Source organism: Athene cunicularia, assembly GCF_003259725.1.
Source record: "Athene cunicularia isolate RWA chromosome 24 unlocalized genomic scaffold, athCun1 chr24_part2, whole genome shotgun sequence".
NCBI classification, from domain to species: Eukaryota; Metazoa; Chordata; class Aves; order Strigiformes; family Strigidae; genus Athene; species Athene cunicularia.
In genome coordinates this window covers 638,503-648,859 of record NW_020799133.1, presented here as the reverse complement: position 1 = coordinate 648,859, position 10,357 = coordinate 638,503, and the positions used below count along the sequence as shown (strand labels likewise).

Sequence of the window (10,357 nt, the reverse complement as noted above, 5' to 3'; positions counted from 1 at the left end):
TTTCTGGATGTTTCTCTTTTAATGCCTGCTTCTCCGGAGATCCTTGGGGTACTTTTAGAAGGGGTTTTGAGCGCCGGGACCTCTTCTGCTTTTCGACAGCGCCCGTCAGCGCTCCAGGGCCTCCCCGGATCCGAAAAGCGGGGTGGCTGTCGGCAGCTCGGGGAGACGGGCTGTGAGCAGAGCCCCGGGGCTGCGAGCGCGGCGCGGGCGGCGAGGCTGCGGCGCTCGCTGGAGCTGGAATTCGGCCAGTCGGTAAATACTTCTGCAGGGGTTTAAGAGCACAAGCAAAGCTGGACGCGCCATCTGTATCTCTTCGGAGAAACTGGATGCTACGTGGAGGGGAAAAAAGCAAGTTGTGTTTGTTTCTCCGGGGAATATTGTGCGCTGTTCCCTGGTGGTGCAAACCCACCAGCGCTAAATAAAAGAGGCTCTGTTTGGAAACCTGCAATGAAGGAGAGACCCTAGGTGGAATGTTGTAATTATGAGTGGTATGTACTTGTTTAAGTTTCGTAAATCAGCTGCTTTCCTGAGGATTTAATTGCAGGCTGCAGCGAGCAGCTGCTGTTGTGGTTCATGGGGAGCTCCACCACAGAACGCTTTGAAGGTTGTCCAGCGTGGGCTTGGACGCTTCGGCGGGCTTGGCTTCGAGGGCAGCGTGCTGGTGAAAAAGGGCAGTTTTTGGCACGTGTGGGAGGCGTCTTTGGAAGGAAAACACCACGAGGCTGCAATCAAAACTTTGCTAATCAAAACACAAGGGAGCTCGCCGGCCGGGGCGCACGTCGGTGCGTGGTAGCTGGCCCACGGCGCCCCGAGACGAGCTGGCGTGTGTGGTTGAGCCGTGGGCTGAATTTAGATAGTCCAGCTTTTAATTTGCAAGTGCGGCAAGAGCCCCAGCTGCGGGCAGCGCGGGTGCAGGCCAGCTCCTCCGAGGACCCTTGCCTAGTCTCTGCCTGGTTTCGGCCTTTTTGCCATAACAACAGTTTTTCTCCCTCCACGTTCTGCGTTGACCTTGTTGGTTTTCCCCCTCCATTGCGCGTCAGGTTCTTGCATTAAGTCTCCGTGTGGCCCTGAGTTGGGTGTCGGGGACCCACCGACGGCTGTACGGTGCTTTATGGGACTCTGGAGAACCTGACTTTCAGGTCAATCCGATTCACCCGTTCGGATCAATTACAGCGAGCGATAAAAATACCCGAGGAGCCGCGGCGCTTCTCGTAACTGGCGTTGCACTCTCACCACGTGCTCGCCCGCTGTTTGTGGTTGGTGGCTTTCTTCTTGCATTTAAAGCCCTCGACTGGATTGTACCAGGAACTTTTCGTTGGCCTGCACAACTAGTTATTTGAAACCACCGATGTCCCTTCGCAGGGTTGGGCCAGCGTGCTATTTTTACCCAGCGGTTTGGATTTAATTGATTACGTTCTTCTGCGGTTTAAAAACTTGAGTATTAAAAGCATTTTAACCTTACTGAATTCTCAAGGTGAATCTATTCTAAGACTCGCGACCCCGCGAAGATGCCAGTATGAAGGATCAAAGTGATACTTAAGCCCATCTCTCTGCTCAGAGATACAAAACTTTGGCGGGCTGTTGCTTAATTGAAAATTATCTTTAGCCTTGGTATTTTTTTTTTTGGGGGGGGGGGGGTATTTTGTTTGTCGCTGGAAACGCTGGCAGCCTCTGCGTGTTGTCCCTTTGCTGATAGTCGCACGTGTGGCTGCTGCGTTCTGGCAGCTTCGTGATGGGTTTGACTCTGCTTTCTCCTCCTGCGGCAGCGCTGCCCGTTTTTGTGGGTGCTGCCTGAACGGTGAAGTCCATCTCTCCCCCTCCCCTCTTCTTAGTGGCAGCACCAGTCAGGAGCGAATACTGAAGGGAAAACAGGCTCTGAGCAGAACGCGAGGGCAGGTGCTTTGTGAGGCCCAGGTGTACGTTTGGCAGGGGGAAACGTCACTTATGTTAGGAACTCCCTCTCTGTGCCGAGGCCGGCTGTGAAGGTTGCCCTGAGCGGTTCCGTTACCGGGTTCTTCGGCAGGACGGCAGGGCCGTGGCGCTCCCGCGGCGTTTTCTGGAGTCCCGGGCGAAGCAGCGGAGGCGGTGGGGATGCTGATCTCCCGGCGGGGCGGGCGACGTGCCAGTGATGCTGTCGGAGCTGGGGGTGCTTGCGGGGCTGGTGTTGCCTCCTAAAGCTGCACTTAGGCTTAAGCAGTGTTGGGTATATGAAACCTTGGGTTCAGGTTACGGCTGGGAATGAACCTCTGTGATCTCGTTGTGTCCCTTTTTAGCAGCGTTAGTAAGCGCGTGAATCTGATCTATAAGCTCGGCAGAGGTCTGCCTCCAGAGCGGGAATGTCGCTGTGTTCCCCGAGCCCTCGGCGCTCGCTGGGCCGGACTCTGCGGCGCTGCTCCTCCTTTCACAGAGAGTCGCTCCCGCGCCAGTCCAACGCCCGGTGACTCAGGAGCTCAGACCCGAGCTCCCTCAAAATCTGATGCAGAAGGACACCGTTTTGTCAGGGTGGTAACGCTGTTTATAGAGACAAACTTGCCATGGGCAGCGTGAGGCCAAATCGGGGCTTGGCCAGCTCCAGCAAGAGAGGCCGGGGGGGGCTGTTGCTGCAGGCGGCGGCTGCCAGGGGCCTCGGTACCCCCAGCCTGTGGGACACCTCGGTGACATCTCTGCCTGGGAGGCGGCTGCATCCCAGAGCCCTCACCCGCGTGATTCCAGCATCCCGCCGAGCGTCAGCGTGACGGGGAAGAAGGAAATACGAAGCAGCAAAGCGGCGTTCCCCTCCCTCCCTCCCCGGCTCCCCCCGTGCAGTAACAGAAATACGAGTCTGACTCTACAGCATCAAAAGAGAGATCAGAGTAATCGGATCAAGCATGAGAAACTGCTTGTTGCCATTTTTCTGTTTTTAAATGAGGCTGCCTGGCAGCTTCCATCACAGAACGCTTTCAGATATTAGTGATGTTAAGCTGTGGAGCTGGGGTTACAGCAAAGTAGGGCTCTGATGAAAGTGGGCTAGAGAGAGAACTTCTTTTGTGCAGCCCGAGCGTTACATGTCGCCTCTGGGCTGACAGGCTGCAGCAAATACCCTCCCAGCCCTTCGCTTGTGTCCAAGAGGAGGCACGTCCGTCCCCAACCCGCTGCGGAGAGAGCGCGCTCGCTGGGGGCGTTTCGTGGGGGCTCTGACACCTCCCAGGGATGTGGCCCGGGACATCTGTGACCTGGAGGAAGCATGGTGGCTGTCCGGGCAACCCTGCCCCCCCCGCTGCCCTCCGGGGCAACGGCCGCCCTCGGTGCGTTGGACGTGTCAGCGGGCGGCTGGGTCGGACCCGGGGAGAGCCGCTGCCTCGGGTTCAGGGCTCGGCCGCGAGGGCTCCTCCTCCTCACACAGGGCTGTCTCCGCCCCGGGAGGCATCGGAACAGGCACTTCCCCATGCGGCTGCCAAGCTGCAGGGCCTTTGGCTCCCCACTTGTGTTTGCTCAGGCATTCTGCGTGGATTGGACCAATTGGTCGAGGTTCGGGGAGGAACGGCAGCGCTTGTTTTCCTCGCTTTGCTGAACTTCTTGGTGGATGCTGCAGATAAATTGTTTTCCTTCCAGGAGCGCGGCTCTACAAGACCCTCGTCGGGTCTTTCACAGTGCTGCTTCGCGTTGGGGTTCCTGTTGTGCCATGGACCATCCGCTGGGGCGGTGAGGCTGCCCTGGGACGGCCCCAAGTCGCTTGAGCGTACGGGACAAACACGGAGACCCTGTATCGCTCCATGGAGTTGGGTTACGAGGTCGGGCAGCTAATTCTGACCAGTTTCCTTGGGACGAAGACCTGAAATAGTCACATTTAGAGAGGTGTTGCTGTAGCTTGGTTGGGTCTGGATTCACGTTCTAAGCTATTTTGTGGGAAAACGTGATTTGAGCGACCATGGACATGGGTCATGCTATTAGAAGCCCAGTAGAAGCAGGGCAGCTCCTAAGAGTTCCCCCCCCCAGCTTTCCCTGGTCTATATAAACTCAGATGCTCTTTTCAGCCAGCTTGAGGCAAGGCAGCGCCACATGAGCTCTTTTTAACGAGAGAGTGTGCTGCGTTGTTGTAGGTGTCAGCAGCTCGTTCAGAGCATTCGTGCCTAGATCGCTTTTCCTGCCTGGCTCGGGATGAGGCTCCTCGATGACTTGGTAACGTCGCTTGGCGCTGAGATCCCCAGCGGTGCCGGGGTTTTGGTTATCGTTGCCTGCTGACAGCCTGACTGGGCTCCGTGGCGTTGGGTGGAAAGCCGGTTGACAAACATCAAAGCGGTGAAGGCTTGTCATCGAGTCATCTTTGTTGAACGGGGCGTCTGGAGGGTGGGTTGGGTTCCTGCGGGCTGTTGGGAGCCAGCCTGCTTTTCCAGGACGGCTGCCGCAGGACGAAACAAAGCGAAGCCCCTGCTTGCTGTGTGAGGCGCTTTCTCGGTGTCGGGGAGAATCTAGGTCAGCTTGACAGCGACTCCAGTCCTCTAGGCAGATCAATTTTTTTGCCACCCTCATTTTTTATCATGCTGTGCCGAGTCCAGAGAAACCACGCGCAGTTCCTTAGCGCACCCCGACCGACGGGGGCTCGAATTAAGTGGGTGTGTGGGAGCGCTGGGGTTTGCGGTTGAGCAGTGGGTATAGTTTGGCTGTAATAAGGTGCCCTGCTGAGCCATCTGGCATTTCCAGAGCTCTTGGGCAAACTAATCCCCTGCACGTCACTCCTCCTGGCCACGGGCAGTGGAGTGGGAGGGGGTGCCCGTCCTTGGTGGTGGAGGCGGAAGCGGAGCTGCTGCCCCGTCCCCCGTAGGCGCTTCCAGCTTCTTGTCCATAGTCGCTGCTGGAGCGTGGGGGCACGGAAGGATTCTTCTGCACGTGTAAAACCAAAATTATCTCTCCTTTGTCGCTTCTGACCTTCATTTCCGAGGCGTTTCCTGACTCCTGGCACTGAAGGGCTGCGCTGTGTCATTGGCAGAGTGTATCTGCACGGCTGCTGCTTTGGGCCGTATTGCGGTTCAGGACCATTTTTCCTCCTCCTCAGCTCAGCTTCTGCTCGGGAAGTGGCTCCAAAAGAGACGTTACTCATTGACCTGGTAGGCAGAACTGCTGGAAGCGACTCCCACACTGAGGTTTTGAGCTCTGTCCACATTAACAGCTTCTCGTTCGATTTAAAGGTCTTATACTCTTAATCGTTCCATATAATCTTTGAGAGAACGTCCACATTTAATCAACTCTCCCCGAATCCGTGACTGCCAGGTAGTGCTGCTTCAGCATGTGAAGCGCAGTCGCGTCTTTTTGCGGTAAGAGCGCGGATTAAAGCGGGATAGATAGGGGATTAACACTGTTCCCTTTGGACATCTTCAGGGAAGGGGGGAGGAACTTGTAGACCAGAAATAAAGAAAATACTTGGAGGCAAATCATTTATGGCTAGGTAGGAATATATAGAGCCTTGCAAGCAGAGGGTTTATAGCAAAACCAACGATGTAGCTCTTAAATCACTCCGGGAGAATTTCAGCTGCGTGATTATAGGATGACTCTCTCCTCCGGGCTCTCTTTGGTAAATTGGATCTCGAATTTTCAAGTACGTTAACTCGACGTGTATGTAGAATGGAACCCTGGAAGGTGCATGGGGTATGGCGGATAAAGCCGTCTGTTTTGGGGGTGCCCTCTCAGCTGTGTGCTGAGGTCAGATGGGTCTGTTGATCTCATTCCTGTTTGGGGCGGGGGAGATTGTCCTTAGTGAGAGCAGCCCTTTCAGTGTTTCCTATAGAATGACTTCTTCTTTTAATTCCTTGAAAGAATAAATGTCTTGTGGGCTATTTGTTGTATCCACAGTCCACCATTTCTTCCTCTTCTTTCCACTCACTCACCACACCCCTCAAAAATCCGACTTCTTTGGGTTTGCGTGCAAGGCGACCGAGGCAGAAAAAGAGAATGAAAATAGGGTCCGTGGGTGCCTGGGGTGCGTTGCTGGCTTGACTCCAGCATTTTTATTAGCTCCTGGAATTAACCCTTGGGGACCGCTCGGCCCCGAGCAGTGAGGTGGTGTCAGTGGGACGGTGTCGCGCATCCAGAGGGATGGACGTGCTGAACGGCTCAGGGAAGCTGGCGGCTCGTGCAAACAGCAGCCCGTAAAATGGCGCGGCCTCTTCCAGGTGTCGCTGCACCGTGGAGACTCTCAGCACAAAACGTCACGGCGCCGGCAGCCGCCCCTTCGGGCTGTGTCTGACATGCCGCTGCCTTGGTTTCCCGCGGGGGCCGGGGCGCTCGGAGCGGTAATGGGGGGCTGCCAGGAATGGGGGGGCTGGCAGGGCCGGGCTCTGCTGCCTTGCATGGTGAACCAGTGGTACCTCGTCCTCCCATCCTCCCCCGATGTTACGTATAAATCCTGTCCTAAAGCCGCGGGTAGCTTAAACCGTCCTGCGGTAAATAACTAAGGATTATAAGCTATTTTAAGCCTGGTCATCTGCCTCTTCCGGGGGAGAGCCCTGCGGACGGGCCGACCGAGTGGGCTATCTCCGCTCCGAGGGATGAAGGGATTTGGTGCCGGAATTAACGGGGCGTGGGTGGGTGCGCGCGGATGAGGAGGATGTTGGTGAAAAACGATGTGGGTGGTTCCCCGCTTCACCTGGATTTCACTGCCCAAAGGGTGAACCTTGCGCGACAAACTGTCGCTAAATTCACCGGGGAAGCCTTTGGAAATGCAGCTCTTCTTTGCCTTAAATAAAACGTCTTTGTGGCAGTCGAAGAGGCCGGCATCCGTGAAAGATGCAGTCCAAAACAACGTGAAAGTTTTACTAACTTGGTATTTTTGTTGTGCCAAAAAATCAAGTTACGTACAGAATAACTTTTCCTTACTCAGCTGATTTATAAATGTCTGGGAAAGCGCTCGCAACCTCTGTAGAAGTTGCAGTTGAGTGGACCAGCTAAAGAGGAATTTTTGTCAGTTTGATAAGCATAATCAAAAGGTCAATCTTGGCAGAAAGCACCTCTGAAATCGGTATCTTTTCACGTTAAATTGAATTCCTTATAAATCCTAGGAACCAAAGCCAGGTGGAGAGTAGGTACCGAAGCAACGTGTCCCTGTTTTTCTGGAAAATACCCGGATCCCGTGGCATGGGAGCTGAGCGCTGGGGAACTGTCGTGCCCGAGTTAGTGCTGGGTGGTGCGGACAGGGCTTGGGCTCGGTGCCACGCGTGGCCCCGGCTTCCCGCCGCCTTCAGCCGTTTCGCCAGCGCTACCTTTCCCTGGTTCTCGCCCTGCGTGATTCTGTGTGTTTAATCTTCTCTTGGAGCGGCTTTTTTCAGCCTTCACTTGTCCAGATTATCAGCATGCAGAGGAGAGCTGACTCGTATTTACATGATTTAGTTGTAAATATGGTAAGTGTTGATAGATATTGTTGTCATAAGTGCTTACAGCTACTGGACTGATTACTGAATTTCTTATGTGAAAATCTGTACAAGCTATGCATACTAGCAGCTTCCCGAGGGAAGCGCGTGGAACAAGCTTGTGGTTTCCTTGGGGAAATCAGACCCTGGATGTGGCCGGAGCGGGAGGGTTTATTGGGGAAGAACTGTCGGGTGTTGTCTGGTGACAACTGGGGTTCCGGGGCTGTAACACAGGAAAACCAAACGGGTCCCGTTCCCTTTTTATTTTTTTGTGGGAACAGATGCTGTGATGTGGAGTAACTATTTGGGGACGATGGTACGTGTAGGAAACATCTGTAAGGTTATACACAGGGGGCCTGGGATGAGCGGTGTTAATTGTTGCCACTGGGGTTGAAGGAACAAATAATGTTATTTGCTGGTGGTTTCTGTTTAATTGACTAATGCGCTCTGCCTGAACTACCCCTTGTTTAATAGTATTGCTTCCAGAGTGCTTTACATACCCGCCTAGATCCCTTGCATTTGCAAACGAGTATTTCTGGGAAATGTCTCTTCAGATGCAAAAAGCCCGGATTTGCCAAAGTCCTCTCCAGGGGGTGTGGATTGTAGCCGGCTCTCCGCAGCCTTAAGACACGTCTTCACGTCTCCGGAAATCTTTGGTTCTTAGGAATTCCACCAACAGAAGTGAAAACCTGGGGGGCGTGACTTGGGGTTTGGAAGTAATTTAAGGTGATAACGGTTCTTATGTTAAAAACCACAGGGGGAGGGAGAAGCAGGTGGTGGAGGCAGAAGCCCGGACGCGCCGGCGGTGGCTTGAGGCGCATGCTCCCGAGTAGCCCGTGGTTGTGAGCAGGGCCCGGAGGTGCGGCCGCTGCTCGGAGCGTGCGCCATGCTGAATTTAGGGCGGGGACGAGGAGTCTCTCCCCACCTCACTGTGCTCTTCTGCATAGCACCAGCAGTTAAAGCTGGCCTGCCTCGCCATGGCTGAAGCCACGTGAAGCAAACCTGGGAGTTCGTCCCAGTTCTCGCAGCCGCGTTTTTTCGGAGCCGCGCGCTGTAGGTGACGTGAGAAGCAGCGCTGCCATGCCCGCTGCTCGGCGGAGGCGTTTCTCGGCTTGGAGCCGCTTCCTTGGGCGTGCAGGAAAGCGGGAAGGAGCCTCTGTTCCCTCCCGGGCCGACCCTGCCCCTTTGGCAGGAGATGGGGCAGCTCCTCTGGCTCGGTAGCCCAGTTCGGCGGTTTGTTTGCCTCTCGGGACTGTTTTGCCTTAAGGGTGGAAAAACAAAACCAGTCTTTGCGCGTGGGGTCAGGGGAAAAGGGAGAACGGGAGCCCCGAGTGCTTAGTATGGGCAGTGTAAGCTTTGCAGAGTCACACATCCAGATGGATTACACGAGGAACTTGACATCTTGTTTAAAAACAAATCATTCATTATGTAGCAATGAATAATCAAGCATTACAGTTTCATCTCTGGAGGTTCCTTTTTTGGTTGAAATTTTGATAGTTCAGTAATTAAAAGCTGAAAGCTATTACACTGTCTACATGTTGATCAATTGGTAATTAAAAAGTTGATGATAGATACGGTATTTCATGGGACTGGTTTGCTGCGATCAGATCTCCTTAGTGTGTTTTGAAAATTGTCGTTTAACTCGGCACTTAAGCATTTTTCAATATTCATGGACTATTTCACTTGAATTTTATAAATGCCTTTAAATTAGCAAGATTTGCATATAGTAATTCGAGATCCTAATGGATCGCTGGATTTTAATAGGATCTGAAAGGTTGGTTTTCTGCCTGTGTGCCGTGGCGCGTTGCAGGGCTGTGGCCGTGTTCCTCCTCCGGTTACTGTATAATTCCTGGGCTGTTGTAGCATTAATTTGCTGTGGCAGGTTGCTGCAGCTGCCTTCGTCAGCCTGAATCTAAGGAGAATACTTAAGCGTTCTTGAGGTGTGACCCTTGTCGCGAGGTTCCTTCCTTGCCAGAGCCAGGCAGCTTCCCGCCACCATCCGGGGCCATGCCTGTCCCTGCGGCGCCCAACCCGCCGGCCGGGGTGTAGCTGGGGCTCGTGCACGAGCATCACGGCTCAAGCGCAGCCCCAGCGCCGGGTCCTCTTCGGGGTGGTGCTGTCGAACGCACAGGAGGGATTCTGAGGGGACTCGGGGGTCTGCAGTGGAAGAACTGTCGCTACGCGACGTAATTTAAATGGGTGAATTTGGTCAAATTGATCAGCAAAGGGACAAAGGCTCCTGACAAGTGACAGGGTGGAAAAAACCAAGTCCCGTGGCAAACGTCGGGGCGGTGGGCGGCCCAGGACAGCTTGCCCGGCCTTCACGCCTCCCGCTTCTTGAGCTTGCGGCTTCTCTGGCCGATGAATATTTGAAAAGCCGGTAGGTCTGCTGAGCCCCTCGCAGCCGAGGGAAGGTGGGAGCGAAGTTTGATAACACAATCAGGGAGAAAGCAGCCCAAAATGAAGGAAAACTGTGTGGGTAATGGCCTCCATGATGGAAGATTCATTGCTTCAGGAGTCTAATCTGAGACCAAAATGAAGCCCCAGCCTGGCTCTCTTCAGAGCATAATGCAAGATTTACTGCTCTGCCACGCTCCAGAGATTAAAAAGAGCCGAACAACCACCCTGCAAACCGCCCTGCCTCCGCTTGCAAAACTTGGGGGGAAAAACAAGTACGGTTTTTAATCCTTGGGAGTAAAAAAACCCATAGGACGGTTTTGCAGTGTCTTTGCACAGCACGTGGAGTCGTCCTTCCCTGAACGCCCGCGGCCCCGCCGCCGGCAGGGAACGTGGGGGCTGTTTGGAGCGGTTCTGGCAGCGGAAGCTGCGATGCGGCGGCGCGGCCACCACCGGGCCCGGGCCCGCGGGCTGTGCAGCGCTGGGGGAGCTCGCCCCCGGCCGCTGCCGGGTGGGCTTTGCGGGTCCCCGGCTTTCCAGCGCCGTCCTTGGCTGGGCTGGCAGCGCGCCCGGCCTGAGCT

General features: G+C 54.7%; 1 protein-coding gene across 6 annotated transcripts in view; it reads left to right on the top strand.

Moving 5' to 3' along the window:
- Nucleotides 1-466: 466 nt before the first annotated feature.
- CADM1 (cell adhesion molecule 1) overlaps nucleotides 467-10,357 on the top strand; it is a 144,037-nt gene continuing 134,146 nt past the window's right edge. For all 6 annotated transcript variants that reach the window (XM_026863888.1, XM_026863887.1, XM_026863885.1 and 3 more), the window contains exon 1: nucleotides 467-488. In XM_026863888.1, the coding sequence (XP_026719689.1) occupies nucleotides 482-488 (7 nt within the window). In that variant the 5' untranslated portion in view covers nucleotides 467-481. The remainder of the gene's footprint in view (nucleotides 489-10,357) is intronic.